At 40.1% G+C, this 18,910-nt stretch overlaps 1 protein-coding gene across 1 annotated transcript in view; it reads right to left on the bottom strand.

The window, feature by feature from the left end:
• The window catches only part of LOC135217300 (GATOR2 complex protein MIOS-A-like), a 189,681-nt gene that overhangs the window by 75,358 nt on the left and 95,413 nt on the right, over positions 1 to 18,910 (bottom strand). The window contains 4 exon segments of the mRNA XM_064253066.1: positions 1,826 to 2,049; positions 13,474 to 13,569; positions 17,861 to 17,955; positions 17,957 to 18,004. Of these exon segments, the coding sequence (XP_064109136.1) occupies positions 1,826 to 2,049; positions 13,474 to 13,569; positions 17,861 to 17,955; positions 17,957 to 18,004 (463 nt within the window).

The following is an 18,910-nucleotide window of genomic DNA, read 5'->3' on the forward strand; positions in this document are numbered from 1 at the left end:
TTTCATCTACCCATTTCCAACCAAAATATAACGCTCGGAGCGAGCGCTCTCCCGCCCTCGGCACCGAGCATACACAATACGAGGATCATTTCTGGGAAAATGAATTCCCGCACTTACGCCCTTCAGTTCCGGCACTCGGGTAATCGGAGGGCGTGGTGAAACCAAGATCCTTTAATTCACAATTGAATTCAATGGAAATAAATATGAAATGATTGTACTTACAATTCAGTTTCACTAGATAAATAGAAAAAGAAAAACACAACCATGCGAAAGCAACGACGATGAAGCGGGCAGAGAGCGATGATACACGTCCACACGCCAGCAGGCCGAAAGCAAAAGTGATTTGTTTACCTCCCAGTCGCGCGCGCGCGCCTGTCGGACAAGCAGTTAACTACCGAACCCCTTGTTCGAAAGCTTACGACCTATCCAGCTGCCGCTAGTACCTTCCTATTGTAAAAGGACCGAAGGTTTGTATGCCGTGTCGGAACAAATGAACAAGTCTTCCCAGTTTATTCATCGTTATAGTACATTTTTCTTCAAATACTGTTGTTAATGACTTTAAACAGCATATATTCTCTAAAACCCTGTCTCAGTACTTATGAGCTTATGCTACATTAACAGTGAATGCATAAATTATAGTGCATCAATTTGATGCATTGCGTCCAGTGGTAAAAAATGTCTATTTCTTTCTTATTCATCATTATACACTTTTCTGTCACTGGTTTTTTTAAGTGTACATAAATATGTCTCAAGTAATAGCCTATAAAAGTAATTAATATGTTAATCCCTTCCCCTATTATCCTAGTATATTAGTGAACCATGACCATATACTTTTTTAAGATCATGAGAATACTTGTTCACTACCCTAAAATATCCCTAAACACAGTACTTTTATTATCCAGATTTTACTAATTTTTTATGCATTCTTGAAGCCAGTACTTTTTCTCCCCTTACCACGCAATGTCACCATATCCTCAAAGGATGGTGGTGTGTTTAGTTTAATTTTAAGATGGACCTTAGGTGTCAAATACCTTGATTGCTTGCCAAAAATATTATATTTGCCATTTCATTACCTTGGTCATTCAAAATGACTTGATGGCAGACAGGAAGCACCAAGTCAACTTTCTGGAGTTCAAGGTGTTCCTGGTCCTTCAGGAATTAGTCAAGGATGCAGAGGGTAAACTCAATGGGGATATCAGTTAAATCAACCAGTTACTTCCCTTTAAAACAGGAATATCAGTTAAATCAACCAGCTACTTCCCTTTAGAACAAACACACAAAATCAGAACCTCTGGTTTGCTTAGTGGTACAGACCCTTATATGGGGAGAGGTGCAAGATCAATCTAGTAAAAAGGCTCAAGCCAGGGAAGCAAGCAACTGTGACATGCAGTCTCAGCAAAGAGATTCTCACCCCTGGAGCAGTTGCCAGATCTGAGGATGTGTAGACTAGCTTGTGGTTATGAGACATGCCATTGGGAAACACTTGTGACAAGCTCAAACCACAAGCTCTAAGAAAATTACTAAGCTCAACCTAATCCAACAGCCAGGAACCTCAACAAAATGTGGAATCTGGATTAGTTCCATACAGTTGAAGGCTATTTATGATTTACTGGTTTGTAATAACAATCCATATTTTATTACTGACACAAACTCTTACGACAGACCTATTAGAGTTTAGAATCTGTGATCTGCTGTTTATAAACTGCTTACCAAAATAATAATCTAAATGAACACTATACAATAAAATCTAAGTCAAAACCTTGTAAACATAAGACTTACAATTATTTGGATATATATATTTTTGATGAATATTTTTGTACAATACCTGATAAAGCCATTGCAGTTGAATTTAAACCTGGATCCTTCCTGGCTTTTGCTCCTCGTTGCAAAATTTGAATGGCCTGCCTTATACGTTGGTTGAAGACAGCAATAGCAACAGCACGAGTGTAATTTCCAGTTGCCTCTAACTGGTTCAGGAAGCTAGTCAATACAGCCTCATTATCAAATCCCCAAGAACACAGCTCTAAAGCTCGGATACGTTCTTCAGATCTAAAAGAGAACGAAAAAACTTATTAAAAACATTTTTCATATCTTTAAAATTTCAAAGTGTAGATATAACCTATCAAGTTCTTTATGCAGAAAACTTTTGAGACAGAAAGAATAATTTCTGCAAAAGCTTAATTACTACAACACATTTTTTATCAAGGAATATAATTCTAGATAAAACCAATTTTTCTGCCAGCTTTCACAGGTGAAGCACTTAAGTGACATTAGTGTAATATAGAAAGTGGTAATTAGCTGACATAGGTGTAAGATTACAATTTCAAATCTGCATGGTTAAAGAACAATGAGTAAGCAGGATGTGCATAAAGAAACTAATACAATTAAAGAACAATGAGTAAGCAGGATGTGCATAAAGAAACTAATACAATTAAAGAACAATGAGTAAGCAAGACATACAAACAGAAACTAATACAAGTACTAGTTGACAGAGGCAATAGTTTCTATTAATAATAAAAAGTTTAACCAGGGTATGGCCTACATCTGCAGTTCACATCATTATCATATCATCACTTAAAACACCATCTGACATGGCCTCTCTGAAATTCTACCAATCATATCTTTCCTGTGCTTTATCTCCCACAAATCTCCGCTCACCTCAAGCCTCCCTTCTCACTGTTCTCATCCAAGTGGATCCAAGTCTTCCCACTCTTTGGTGCCCACAGGAGCCCAGGTGACACTATAAAGTATTATTCCCTAAGGGACTGTACAATATTTGCACCATCTCCTTCACCTTCATCATCTCATCTACATATGTTAACTCTCAAATTCCCTTGTGGCATCACTTTCTGATTTCCCTAATGATAATATTTCTAATGGAGATGTATCAGATATCTACATCCATGGATTATCCTCATTTATTATAAATCCGCATCCACACTTACAATTTGACAAGCGGATATGAGGATATCACCCTCTGCTCAGTGTTCAATAGTTCATACTTATACATTGTAGCTTAAAGTAGATTTGGAGGGGGGGTTTCCTACATTTGGCTTTTTATTTTACTATACAGAATACATGATACATTAACACATTTCATACAGTATATACATACTTTATAAGTACTAGCTCTGTTAAACCATATTTGTTTTAAAGCATATTTGTTTATGTGATTTCATGTTATTTACTGCAGTTGTAATCATAAAGGCAGGGTATTGCATTTTTTAGGACTCTCTCTCTCTCTCTCTCTCTCTCTCTCTCTCTCTCTCTCTCTCTCTCTCTCTCTCTCTCTCTCTCTCTCTCTCTCTCTCGAAATAACATTGTGCCAAAATGACTAAAAAGTCTGTATCGCTGCTACTGTTTGTACCTTCATATGAAGGTGTACACACATGTACAAGAGTATCACTTATATTTCTTCTTTCAATTAAGTGGTAACAAATAATTTTGAATCATTTGGCTGAAATTTACCTTTAACAATTAAGTATACGCCTCTAAATCATTTAGATCTACAAAGTATCTACATCCGCATCCGTGAGGGTATGGTCATCAAATATCCGCACCCGTAAATTTAAGATAGATATCGCCATCTGCAAATATAAAAAATTTATATCCACATCCACAAATCTCATTTTCAGACACCCGATACATCTCTAATTTCTAAGTCTATCTGGCCATCTCACTCCTCATTAAAATTTTTTTTTTATATAAACCCACTGTCATACTAAGATTCATGTCCATTTAGCAATATAGATTAAACTTAATTTATGTACGTACATTAAACCACCCTGGATTCACGAGGGATAGGTACCTCAAACCCCCCAAATCCCTAAAATCCTCAAATACTTACAACCCCTCTAAAAAGGTGTAGAACTGCTTACTTTGAGAGTTCAAACACAAAATAATAAATAAATAAATAAAAATGCTTATACCTGTGTATTTCAATAATTTATCAAAAAGTGCATTTAGTCATGAAAATTATATGAAAAAAATATAGTAATTAGTAAATATTTCTCGGAAAATACCATGAATAGGCAAATTTTCCACGAATAATGTATATTTATGTTCCATAGAGAGATCTGCAAATCGCTGAGTCCGGGAATTGTGAGAACGCGAATCCAAGCGTTTACTGTATAATCTACTTGCTTCTGCAATTTCAATTGTATAATCTACTTGCTTATGCAATTTCAATGTACTATAGTATTTTATTTCCAAACCTTATTCAGCAAAACCCCTTTATCTGATTGCCCTTTTTTAGTCCCTTGCAAAATTCTAACTTAGATATTTTTCTAAAATACCTGAAGGATTCAAGCTCATTAATCCTTTCTCCAGCTAATGTTTCTTTGTGCACATTCTGTACTCATTATTTACTTTTCTTTATCTGAGTCCTAGCTTGATTTACTTTGAGTCCCTCTAGATATATGATGCATTCAGTTAAGCTAGCTTTATAACTCTTGAGGTGTTTTGCTGATTACAACAGCATTATCTGCATATTCTGTCTCTCAACTTTCTATCTTACTCCAATCTAAACCTTCTCTTACATCTTAAAGTACTTTGTTAATGAAACCTATAGTAAGGGCAAGCAGCAAAGGTAAAACAACATTTCCCTGTAGTACCACACTAGTTACTAAATTCATTTAACAAGACTCTATCAACATAAACATGATATTGTTAAACTACAATAAAGTTTTGTACATACTTACCTGGCAGATATATACTTAGCTATAGTCTCCAACGTTCCGACGTTCCCGACAGAATTTCAAATCTCGCAGCACACGCGACAGGTAGGTCAGGTGGTCTACCTTACCCACCACTGGGTGGCGGGTGTACGAACCAATCCCCCTTTCCTGTCAGATTTTCTCTTCCACCTGCCAGGTAAGTATGTACAAAACTTTATTGTAGTTTAACAATATCATTTTTGTACATGAACTTTCCTGTCAGATATATACTTAGCTGATTGGCACCCTTGGTGGAGGGTAAGAGACAGCTAAACTTAAAAGGAGAGAAAGGAAACAACTGGTGTTGTAGGATATAAATAACCTTGGTTCTTACCTGTTCAGGCAGAAGACTTCATTGATACTGTCTCTGAGTCTGCATTGCCTGGAGAGCTACAGCTAGGACGTGACCTGTTGCTGAAAGACTATCGGATCTACCACTGGGATATCTGATCCCTTTGTGTGGTAGAATCCAAGTTGGATCCTGTTAAAGGGAACTCGTCCGCTAGCTTAACAGGTCCTAACCACTACTGCAAGGAGCCACACTCATCAGACCACCTAACCAAACTACTAAAGGTTAGTATTACGACATAAAGAGATGCCCCATGCATCCTCTTTAAGACAACCAACAACAACAAACACAAGACATAAAGGAAAAAATATATACAACTAAAAAGGATGAGTTCCAGCTCCCTGCCCCAGCACCGAATCCGCCGATACGTACGGGCCAAAGGCGAAACATTTTTCATAAGTGATTCTCACATCACGTAAGTAGTGGTTCGCAAAAACCGATTGACATCTCCAGAAAGTTGTCTCCATCAGGTTCCGCATGGACATATTCTTGTTGAAAGCAAGAGAAGTCGCTATGGCTCTTACTTCGTGGGCTTTCACTTTAAGAAGCTTAAAATGTTCTTCCTTACAAGAACCGTGTGCTTCTTAAATGAGACTTCTTAAGAAGAAGGACAATGCATTCTTCGATAAAGGACGAGTAGGGTCCTTTACAGAGCACCAAAGGACCTCTTGATTAGCCTTCAGTTGCTCTTTTCTTCTAAGGTAGTATTTTACCATTCTCACTGGACAAAGAGTTCTCTCGGGTTCTTCTCCTACCAGCGAAGATAACCCAATAATCTCGAAGTTCCTGGGCCATGGATTTGATGGGTTTTCGTTCTTCGCAAGAAACCCAGGGAGGAAAGAGCAAACCAGAGAGTCCTCCTTAAATCCCACATTTCCTTCAATCGCTTGAAGCTCACTTACCCTCTTGGCGGAAGCTAGAGCTATCAAGAACAGAGTCTTCTTAGTCAGGTCTTTGAACGAGGCTGAACTAGGGGGTTCAAATCTAGAAGACCCAAGGAATTGAAGAACCACGTCTAAATTCCAGTTTGGAGTCTTAGGAGACTGTTTCCTCACTGTGTCAAAAGACCTAATAAGGTCATGCAGGTCCTTATCCTCCGATAAATTGAGGCCTCTGTGTCTAAAGACAGTCGCCAACATACTGCGATATCCTTTAATCGTTGAAACGACTAGACCGCATTCTTGTCTCAGGAATAGAAAGAAATCCGCAATCTTGGTCACAGAGGTACTGGAAGAAGAAACTTTATTTCTCTTGCACCATCTTCTAAAGACATCCCACTTCGACTGGTACACTCGTAAGGTGGAAGACCTCCTAGCTCTAGCGATTGCCTTAGCAGCTGTTGACGAAAAGCCTTTCGCTCTGACCAGTCTCTGGACAGTCTGAAGCCAGTCAGACTGAGAGCGGGGAGGTTTTTGTGGTACCTATCGAAGTGGGGCTGTCTGAGTAGATCGCTCCTTAGAGGAAGCGATCTTGGAAGGTCCACCAACCATTCCAGCACCTCTGTGAACCATTCTTGGGATGGCCAAAAGGGAGCGATCAATGTCATCCTCGTGGAATCTGACTCTGCAAACTTTTTTAAAGTTAACCCCAGAATCTTGAAGGGGGGAAACGAGTAAACGTCGAGTCCTTTCCAATCGAGAAGAAGAGCGTCTATCCCTATTGCCCCTGGATCCGAGATGGGCGAGCAATAAAGATCCAGTCTCTTGTTCTTTGAAGTGGCAAATAGGTCTAAGTGCGGCCTGCCCCACAACTTCCAAAGGCTCTGGCATACATCTTCGTGCAGAGTCCACTCTGTGGGAAGGACCTGATCTTTTCTGCTGAGGAGATCTGCTCTTACATTCCTCTCTCCCTGTACGAATCTGGTGAGAAGTTTGATCCTCCTTTCTTCGGCCCACAGAAGGAGGTCTCTTGCTGTTTCGTACAGGGAGAAGGAATGCGTCCCCCCGTTTCCTGATGTATGCCAGAGCCGTGGTGTTGTCCGAGTTTATCTGCACAATTGCTCCTCTTACGTTGGACTCGAACTCTTTCAGAGCCAACCACACGGCCATCAGCTCTTTCCTGTTGATGTGCCAGGATACCTGGTCCCCCATCCAGGTCCCTGACACCTCCTTGGTTCCCAGAGTCGCACCCCAACCTGTTTCCGACGCATCGGAGAACAACACCAGGCTGGGGTTCTGGGATTGTAGAGACAGTCCCTGCGAGAACTTGTTGGGATCTGCCCACCATGTTAGTTCCTCCTTGACTTGGTGCGAAATGGACAGGGAGAACGTCAAATCCTGAGAACGACGACTCCAATTCCGATGAAGAAAGAATTGGAGCAGTCTCAGGTGCAACCTTCCTAGGGAAACAAATTGCTCCAGTGAGGAGAGCGTCCCCAGTAGACTCATCCACTCCCTCACTGTGCATACTTCTTTCCCTAAGAAGGTTGTTACTTTCTCGAGTCCCCGGGCTATCCTTTCCTGAGACGGAAAAGCCCGAAAATTCTGAGAGTTCATCTGGATCCCCAGATAAACACACTCTTGATCGGGAATTAAATTTGACTTCTGTAGATTGACCAGGAGTCCCAATAAATTCGTCAAATCCAGGGTTTTCTTTAAGTCCTTCAAACAACGATCTTTGGAATTGGCCCTTATAAGCCAATCGTCGAGGTACAGGGATATCCTCACCCCTTCGAGATGAAGCCATTGCGCTACATTTCTCAAGATGGCCGAAAAGACTTGGGGGGCCGTCGAGAGGCCCAAAGCACAGGCCCTGATGGAAAAGGTTCTTCCCCCCATCATGAATCTGAGATACTTCCTCGAGGAAGGATGGATTGGTACGTGGAAGTAATCGTCCTGCAAGTCCAAGGACACCATCCAGTCCCCTGGACGGAGTGCTGCTAGCACCGAAGCAGTGGTCTCCATCGCGAACTTCTTCTTTTCTACGAAGAAGTTCAGGGCGCTTACGTCCAACACCAGTCTCCACCCCCCTGAGGATTTCGGAACTAGGAAAAGGCGGTTGTAAAAGCCTGCTGAATCTAGTTCGATCGCCTCCTTTTCCAGCATCTGATCTACTGCTAGTTGGAGGGCCTGATTCATGATGGGGTCCCTGTATCTGGCCGTCAACTCCCTCAGGGTAGTCGTCAAGGGAGGCCTCGCAGTGAACGGGATGAGGTACCCCATCTTCACGATTGAAAGGGTCCAAGAATCTGCCCCTTTCTGGGCCCAGACTTCTGCAAACTGTAAAAGCCTGGCGCCTACCGTTGTCTGAAGGACTCGATTCTTACTTGGGAGGTTTGATTGACTTCTCAAAAGTCCTCCCTCTTCTATTCGGTTTGCGACCTCTGAACGAGGTGGATCTTGAGGTAGAAGCCCCTCGAAAGGGTTCCTGAGAGGTCGACTTCACTTTCTTCTTCTTAGTCGGGAAGGCAGGACGAGGCTTCCTTGCAGACTGGGCTAAAAGGTCCTGCGTAGCCTTGGCAGAGAGAGCCTTCAAAATATCCTGAATGAGATGTTTAGGAAAAAGCTGCGCGGAGAGAGAGCAAAAGACTGATCTTTTCTTCAAGACGCCCGCCCCAAACAGTGAAGCGATTTCGCTGGCTCCATCCCTCACAGATTTATCCATACAGGATAACACACAATTCAAGTCCTCCGGAGAAAAAGACTCTGGTCCTTGTGTCTTCTTGGCTAGGACTCCGAGAGACCAATCGAGAAAGTTGAACACCTCCAACACTCTGAAAATGCCCTTCAGAATGTGGTCCATCTCATTCATGGCCCACGTTGTTTTGGCCTAGTTCAGAGCTGACCTTCTAGTGGCGTCTACCAGGGCCGAAAAGTCTGCATCGGCTGAGGACGGGAGGCCCAGCCCCAAGGGTTCTCCTGTCTCATACCAAAATCCGGTCCGTCCAGAAAGCTTCGACGGAGGGAAGGCGAACATAGATTTCCCCGCTTCCTCTTTGGTGTGCATCCAGGATCCAAAACTCTTCGAGCGCTTTCTTCATTGAGAGGGTCGGTTTCATCCTCACACACGAAGACCCTTTCATTGCCTTCGCCGTGGAGAACAACGAGTGCGGAGAAGGAGGAGCAGTAGGGCTCAGGGACTCCCCGAACTCCTGAAGAAGAAGCTCTGTGAGCTTCTTCTATGAAGAAACTGCTGCCGATGTACTCGTTTCTTCGTCAGACCCTTCCTGGCCTTCTTGAAGAGGAGAGCGAGGAGGATCCTTAGAGGAGTTCCTTGCGGGGGTATAGTGCAAGGTTGGAGACAATCGTCTCGAAGGAGGAGTTGAATCCACAGGAGAGCGGCGTACAGGAGAGCGACGAGTCGAAACCGAAGGGCGCCTTTCCGAAAATTCTTGTCTAAACCCGCACTCCTTCCTCGAGGAAGACGAAATCTTAACTGCAGAAGAGGTAGGACTCCCGTCCCTTGAAAGACCACGTCTATCAACAGGGCGCTTACGAGAGGGAGAGAGCCTACCAGAATCCTGGCGCCTATCGTGAGGAGAGCGGCTGCTAGGCGCCGAGCGCCTATCAGGAACAGGGTGCTTGATGGAATCCTGGCGCCTACCAAGCGGAGAAACGCTGCTATGCGCCGAGCGCCTGTCAGGAGCAGGGCGCTTGAGAGGCTCTTGGTGCCTACGAAGCGGAGAGCGGCTGCTAAGCTCCGAGCGCCTAACCGGAGAAGGGCGTTCGAGAGGCTCTTGGTCCTTACCAAGTGGAGAACGGCTGTAAGGCTCCGAGCGCCTAACAGAAGCAGGGCGCTTGAGACGTTCTTGACTCCTAGCAAGAGGGGAACGGTCAGGAGTAGGGAGCCTCGAGATCGAAGAGCGCCTACTAGGAGAACGAAGCAGTCGAGGTTCAAGGCGCCTCTCCACAGGAGAACAGCTACCAAGAGAAGGACGCCTACCAGGCGCAGGGCTCCTACTAGACTCTTGACGTCTTACAGGCGAGGAGCGACATCCATGCGAATAGCGCCTACTAGTCACGGGATCCGAAGTACAATGATAGTAGTCGGAAGGAGAAGCGCGCCTACTCTCAGAAGGGCCTTCTCTAGGTTCTCGGAGAAGACGAGGAGAGGAACGACGAGACGGAGACGACGAAATGAGCCTTCTTTGACCTGAGCGCCTCTCTTCTCTTGAACGTACTCTAGAGGAAGGAGGAAGAGACGGGGGCAGAGCGTCTACCGGAGGCAGGAATCCGATCTGGAGAAAAACCTTCGTAATCCAAAGAGCGCCTGTCCGACGATTGGCGCCTCGACGCCTCTGAGAGAGAGCCAGGGGAGTGGTGCCACTCTCGTGAATTCCTACATTCCGCCGAAGCTTCCCCAAAAGAAGGAGATCGCAGACTACGAGGAGAACGTTCCTTCGACGAAAAGCGCCTAGATCTCTTGATAGGGAGAGACACATCCTTCCTTCTAAGGGATCTCAATGCTAAGGAGTCCGCCAAGGCCGAGATCTGAGCCTGGAGACCTGCCAGCACTCGAGTCGGTGAATCAACAGGATCTTCCTCCGAAGCAAACTCAGAGCGGGGAGTGGGAGAAGAAGGGCGATCACAGGATCTCCTGGGTTTCTTCGCTTGCAAGGAAGCTTCTTCAGAAAAGTCTTCTGGGCTGGACGCCAAAGGACTGAAGGGAGCCTCCGAAGCCCTCTTCAACGGGCGAGATGCCTCCTTAGAGTTCCAACTGCGTTTTGGAGAAGGCGAAGAAGACGAAGAGAAACACTGGCGAAGGATCTCCTTCTTCTTATGTTCCAAGGCAGCCTGGGAGCGAACTTCAGGATCTGCCGAGGGGACGCCTGACCGGTGGGGGCTCTCCCTAGCCCTCCTGCGGCTTTCGACTTTCCTCCTCCACTGGAACTGGGAGTCTGGAAGAGGTCTAGGCCTGGAGGCACTAAGGAGCTGGTCAGACGCACCCTCCACATCACTGGGGACACTGCACTTATCACCATCACTGACACTCTTACCTTGATCAAGTCGAAGAGTCTTGTCTTCCTTAGAATGCAAGGAAGTCTTAGAGGCCGCCGCCTCCGAAGACGAATCTTCGGCGCGGGGAGCAGGGGCTGAGACCTTGGAGGAAGGTTCTAAAACTACATTAATGTTAGGTTTCGTTTTCACTCACTCTCGACCTGCTCGAACTCCTAGAGGAAGCCTTACGCACCCTATCTCTTTCAAGCTTTCTAATATAAGAAGAAAGAGCCTTGTATTCATCTCATTCAAAACCTCGCATTCTTGACAAGGGTTACTAAAAGTACACTCATTCCCCCTACATTTCACAGATAGTGTGAGGGTCAACCGAAGCCTTCGGCAACCTCACCTTACATCCATCAGTCAAACATACTCTAAACAAAACCGGAGTTTTGGGAACAGAATCTAGATCACACATTCTACAAGAAAAATCCAGCGCAAAGTCAAAAACGGTCCACAAACAGTGTATGCCAAGCCAAACAGAGCAAATACGTCACCAAAAAAGGTCCAAATCAATCTCCAAGCAAGCAAGAATCGAAAAAACTATCGAAAGGAAACGACAACAGAGAAAATCTGACAGGAGAGGGGGATTGGTTCGTACACCCGCCACCCAGCGGCGGGTAAGGTAGACCACCTGACGTACCTGTCGCATGTGCCGCGAGATTTGAAATTCTGTCAGGAACGTCGGAACGTCTGAGACTATAGCTAAGTATATATCTGACAGGAAAGTTCATGTACAAAATTTGCATCTACTTTATGGATAATTTCAATTAGCTTCCCATACTCAACAGAAATGGCAGTGATACAAAAGCTACCATAAAACTGGTCTGTGGACATTGTTATATACCTTTTTGTAATTACAAAAGCAATCAAAGAGATTTTCAAATTCCATACATTACTGCACAGTCTTTACACAAATATTTAATCTGTGCAATGCTTGCTTTTTGTAAAACCACCTTATTCCTATCTTAAGCTTTATACCAGTCTTTTTCTCCAGCCTACTGAGAGTGCTCTTAATAAGTGCAATGCCTTTATAATTAAACAAATTCAGTAAGATAACCAATCCTAACCATTAGTTATGTTTCTCCATTCCATTTGCTGTAAAAACAATCCAGTTAGAAATGTGAGGTGACATGTCAGTTCAGCTCTCTACAGTGATTCCATCTTAATTTGTTTTTAATTTCTCAACTCTCTTTTTCACTGATTCCATTGAAAACTCTGAATTCATGAATACGCACATTCAGATCTTTGTCAGCTTCTGGTATATCAATTAAATTATTTGCCTCATATTATCTTATTCATGACCTCACAAGAATGTTCTGCCCAGCCTTGTCCTTCCCTTTCTGATGTTATTACTGACCTATCTATCCCTTCTTTTCACAGGTATATTTCTTTCTTTTCACACATGGATATTTTATTAATGAAATATCCACTTCATTAATAATTCTGATTCACAAAAAAGTTCTGCCAGTATTGTCCTGCTTCTTTTTTTCATTACTTAACCATCCCTCCTTTTGAGATAGCTTCCTCTTTTCTTTTTGCCCATGGCTATGTATTATTCCATGGGATACCCTAACAACATTACCACATCCTAAATAAATGAATTTGCCACCATCATTAGCCTGTTTATCCAAATATTCTCTTTTATCGCTTCTTAATCTTCATTTAACTTAACTTTCTAGAGTACTTTGCACATTCTACTTTCTGTCCATCTCTTCCTGAAATTTGTCTACAAGTACCATTTACTTTTGTCTAATCTTTACTAAGCTCAGGTCTCATACAATAATAATGATTTCTGTCTTGTCACCATATCCCAGTAATTCTTTCCCCACAGATTGGTGTACATCACACATTGAACCAGTCCTCACCGACTGATTTCAAGAATGGAAAACCCATTTTGACATTCAACAGCAAAAGACTATTGATATTTATCTACATGTAGATAAACATAATTGTGTCAAACTTTTGGCTATGTGCTAAACAAAGCTTTGTACCTGAAAACTACCAAACCAGACAGGTCAATTCCTGAAGAAATCAAAAATCAAAAATAAAATTCCCCATTAATATTCTGCTGCAGTGACTAGTAGCCACTGATAGTGCATGCATCAACCACCCAGGTTCCTTTGGGAATAAAAATTTGAATATTATATAGTTCAACAGATTATTTTCCTTTTACTGTACATAAATTTAATTGCAATACGTACTAATAAGAAATATACTATCTTCATTTCTTTACTTCATTTATACGTCTATTATGGAAAATTTACATCTGCTTGGTTTTTTATAAAATTGATTAGCTAATCAACACTGATGTGATTCACACTCAAATATGGAGTTTTTTAACTGCAATATCCTCGTTTTTTACCGTAAGTTTATTAGTGATGAGAGCTTTGTCTGTAAGTAACTTTCATCTTAGTTTTTGGAAAACTAATTTACAGTGAGAAGCTGCACATACCACAAGAAATGTACTTACCTGAAGACTTTAGCATACGAAGGTTTAATACCTTCTAGTCCTACCCAAGGTCTGTGTGTCACATCAGAACTGGTGTTTCCCATTGTCATTAAACTCCTGCAAAAGTACAAACATAAATTCTAATAAAAAGTACCAATATAAACTCTAGTAAACTACAGATGAAAATACTTGATTAAAACTGTTTAACAAAGCCCAATAATGTTTATGGATGACATATGTTGCCACGAAGACAGTTAAACATCACCTATGATGAATTATACTTTTTTCTTTTAATTTCATAAACAGTGGATGATACTGGAGATACTCATTATGTTTAAAGTCCTGGGAAAACAATCTTAACTTAATTTAAACAGTGGCTGACTCTCACTGCTTTCTGATATAAATACTGTGTGCATGTGTTTGGTTCCCAGCATTTGTCTCCAATTTAATGATTACATGTGAATTCAGTTAATTACAAAATTCCTCAAATTTCCATATTCTAAACTTTTCCCACACAACAAAGCATTCAGTATTAAGATTAACAACAAGACAAACAGAATTTGTTGTTACTTCAGTGAACTTTCATGAAAGCCAGTAAATTATTTGAATAAGACACAAATTAAGTTAGTAAAATTTTAGTGTTTAATACAACTTTGCCTGACATTAGCTTTGGTAGAACATTCAACATTACCAGTCAGTTTATTCACAATATTTTCATTGGCTAGTTTTGCATCTACTTTTGCAAAATCTTTTTCACATGTTTTTTCATGTCATCTAAAATTTTAATGATTTCTCTTTCTCTATTACCATGCATGTACAGGTAGTGTTCAAGTTACGTTAATTGATCTTATGATAATCCGATTTTATGATGGGGTTAGCAATTAATACTGATACAACATTATTTTGAAAATATTTTAAATTTTGCTCATAACGGGTGTAGGCAGCAGCGTACAGCGGTCCCCCCGTATTCACGGGGTATGCGTACCAGACCCACCCATGAATAGTTAGAACCCATGAATGTTTGGAACCCCTATAAAAATGCTAAAACAGCCTATTTTGTTAGGTAAAACTCAAGAAAAACCATTAAAAATTTTCATACTTGGTTTTTTTAATAGTTTTATCACAAAAAGTGCATTTTATGATGAAATAGATAAAAAAATAAAAACAGGAATTTGTGGATATTTCTCATAGAAAAATACAGCGAATGCGCGAATTTTCCGCGAATACTGCGGGGAAATGTTCCTGAGAGAAATCCGCGAATGTGTGAGTGGTACACAGTTCAATTAAATAAAGAAAACATGTATGGACATACGTAATGTTTGCAGAGGGTGAAGGTAAAATTCAATCAATTTAAAATCATGTACTAGTGTGGGGGCTGACTATGAGAGAGAGAGAGAAATATGTATGTCATGTGAGATAAAACTCTGGAGGGGTACCATCTTTAAAAAGTGCGAATGGGAACATCTTCTGAAAGTACATTAACTGTATGTGCTGTAATTACGTAACATAGTACATACAGATTGTACCAGTACTTTCCTCCAGAACAACAACTCTGTTATGTCTTTGATACGTTTTACTAGTTGATCATGAAGGTCTTATATAGTGAGAAGCACTGTGAATTACATACTGCCTTTGTACATATTTTCAAAAATATAAATAGTACACACAGAATCTCCATATTGATTTTACACTTAAAAGCATGAAAACATAAATTAGTATACTAGTATGAACTTCAGAAATTAAACAAAGTTTCTGAAGGTGTATCATCTTTGAAAAGTGCAGTAACTTTGTGAATGGGTATTGCATCTTGTAAAATTATGTACTATATGCACTAACTGTAGGTGCTGTAATTACCTTTGTATCATATTCATGCATGTACAAAAACAAAAATAATACATTTTTAATAGATTGTAGACAGAAAGGCTTTAAAACTTTAAAATTTATATAATAAATTAAACATAAAGACTTTTGCAGGGTTTTGCAGTGTTTCTGGAGGATTTGCAAATATTTGTACTATTTTGAAGAACTTGCATTTGATAATTAGTTAGGTTCCAATATAAAATTCGCACTACAGTGGAACCTCTACATACAAAAGTCCCAACATACGAAAAATTCAGGTTACGAAAGCAAAGACGAAGATTTTTTTGCTTCTGTGTACAAAAATAATTTAGGTTGCGAAAGGGTAAAGTCCGAGATTTGCCTGGGCCGCCGAGAACAATTTTAAAACTGGCGCGCCACCATCTCAGTAGACTCGCCACCATCCTCCCGCTCTCCCATTGGTTCCTGATGCTAGTCACTGCCGTAAGATCCTGTTCTCCTATTGGCCAGCATCTGTCCCATCCTGCCTCTATGTAAAGGCGTTCCTTGACCATTTTTTGCGGTAGCGTTATTGTAAACACCTGGAATTTGTTCGTTCGCATATATTTCGTTTGTTAACGTAAATTCGTGTAAGTGATTTCGCTTTCATTGTACTATAAGTTACTTTATCGTGTTGTGTGTGAACTTAATTACTTACGTTATTAGCCATGGGTCCCAAGAATGTTGCTGAAGTTTACGGAAAGAAGAGGATGCTTTTTATGGAGATGAAGTTGGAGATAATCAAGAAGTGTTAATGTTTTCTGCCATTCGTTAATGTGTTTCGTAAAGTGTAGTCTTAATGTTTTCTGCCATTTCTTAATGTTTCGTAATTCGTTAATGTGTTTTGTAAAGTGTAGTCTTAATGTTTTCTGCCATTTCTTAATGTTTCGTAAAGTTAAGTGTTCATGTTTTCTGCCGTTTATCCTCCTCTGTGTCACCACTTTTGGACATTACCTCAATAGAAAGGTAAAGTTCCACATTTTACTACATACATACGTACATATACACACTATTTCTTGTACCCTGTACACTAATACACTTTATTTACAGGTACAGTCATGGTTACGTTAGGTATTGAATGGTCCAAATTGTTGTATTTCATTGTTTATTGGTCAATTTAGCTTTATTATAAAGTTTACTGTGGTGTTTTTGTAGGGCTTGGAACAAATTAGGCAATTTAAATGTAAAACATAGTTCTAGATACGAAAAAATCAGGTTACGAAGGACGCTTCGGAACGGATTAATTTCGTAACCTGAGGCACTACTGACTACTGTATTGTGAATTCGCTCTACTCAAATCGCGTAAGTTCGGGGTATTACTGTACAACCAAATTTGGCTTGTATTTCAACATTGTACAATAGTAAACAATTACTGCAGTTATGTTATAAATGACGTTATATAGAATGGGACTGATATATTTTTAGGTAAGAACTTTGTTTGCTATGGATAAAAAATCAGCAAGGAAACATACTGTTAAATTCAAACCAAGTTATAGCTGAAGCTTAGAACACTTCGAGCTGCTATTATCGTACTTCAGCAAAGAAGTAAAACTCCCACCAGACACAACTGTAGATAAAATTGAGAAAGAATCAATTTAATCAAAACTTCAGGTCTTGAAAGAACACATTTTACTGTTGTTTTCATGCCACTAAAAGATAAATAATGTAACGGTAAAACTCGCACTAGGATGAAATCAAGTGAAAACAGCTATATTCGAGATACAATTATTCCAACAAACGAAGGGTTTCTTGGAACTTAGCCCCATCGTGGGTAGGAGAATACCTGTACATATTAAAATGGTTATTAAACTTAATTTTGCTAATTTCAATTTTATTAGAATGTTCCATTAGTGGCAAACAGGTAAATGTTCCCATAGGGAATTTCTTATTGAATTGTATTGCCAACAGAGTAAGAGAGACTGACTCTGGAAGCTTGTTTTTATGGATATGAACCATGATAAAGTGAATGAAGATACAGAGAGAAGAGGTTTGGTGGAGAATAAAGTCTTTGATAGAGGGCAGTAGAGAAAGTGCATCAGGCAACCAAACCCTCAATGTAAGGATAACAGTAAGAAAGAAGAATAATGAAAAATTTTCAAAAAAAATCAGTACCATTTATACTAATTTGCTTTATTTACTTTCACTCCTTGCATTAAATCTTTATAATCTTCAATTCCTCTTAAAAGATTTTCTTCTTTATAGAAAAAAATGTCTACATCTTCATAAAACACTGATCTGTGACATATAGAACTTTAAATTTTTACTATTTTTCATAATTTGATATTGTGGAAATCAAAATATTTTTTCATAACCATTAAAAAACATCTAGATTTTGGATAAAACAGTAATTAAACTAAACCATCTTATGTGTTCTCAAACACTCAGTCTTAGATAAATAAGATCTGAAATGTAAATGATTGTGAGGTTAAGTAAAATAAAAAGGCCTAACTTTCCATACTCACATTTAAGAGAGAACTAAAATCACAAAATGTAATTCTAACAAAATTATACAGTATTAAAGTACCAAAATATAGTCAAATTTAAAACTTACAAAACACCATGGTATCTGTATGGTGTACCTCCTGGTAACTTGAAATTCCCAGACACGTGACTTTTAGCCGCATCAAGCCAGGTCCAAAGGTTTTTTCAAAGACATGTCATCTGTTACATCTCCATTACTTGCTAAATTTTCAACCTAAACCATGAGAAGAAATTTATTTAGCTGACAAAGCTATACTTCCTAGGAATGCAAATTACAGTTCCAGGTATACAAACAAAATTTAAAAACTATATATATGATAAGTTTAGAACAATTATTACTGGAAATTAGTTTCAAAGAAATCAGAATCACTTCTAGACTCCTTACCAAATCCTTACCAAAAGGATTTTTTTCTTAAATGTGGTGAAAAATCATAGAAGGGAATGGGTTTAAAAGCTATCAACAGAAAATAATGTAGCTGGGCTGAAGGGAGGGTGAAAAAATACAACGGCACCTTAACTTGAAAGATAGTTGAGGGATCTGTCCTCACTAAGTAACAAAATCCTTGAGGTAACTAATATTGGAAACACTTATAACCAAATAATACAGTACCTGGAGCAACTCACTTACTTGGTATTTTCTCATTTTAATTCACTTTCACCTTTAAAATTTACTTTTAAAATAACAAATTTTTTAATAAATTTGTATTTTTCATAGCTAACAAACCTTAGGTCTTAACAAAAGGATAATCTTTTGCCAACTAGAAACCGGTTAAAAAATAATCAAAGATTGTAAAGCAAGAAATCTGTGGGATCTAGCAACTCATTCGTATACAAAGTGGAAGCTGGTCACCGACCAGGCATAGAACCCCGCGACCCATCAGTCTTTCTTTGACCGTCTTGGAGAGTAGTTGCTTGTGCTCTCCTTCCAAAGCCGGTTGCTTTGTTTGCCTGTAATTTCTTTGTTTTAGTGTGTTTGTGTGTGTGTGTGCCTTGATTATCATGGGGTCCTCCAATTCTTCTAGGCCTCATCAATGCATGTGCCCAGGCATTCAGGAATTTCCATGCTCCAGGTTTTTGGCTGCTACAATTACAGATCCCCATACAACATGCAGTAGGTGCC

Source organism: Macrobrachium nipponense, chromosome 7 (genome assembly GCF_015104395.2).
Source record: "Macrobrachium nipponense isolate FS-2020 chromosome 7, ASM1510439v2, whole genome shotgun sequence".
NCBI lineage: Eukaryota > Metazoa > Arthropoda > Malacostraca > Decapoda > Palaemonidae > Macrobrachium > Macrobrachium nipponense.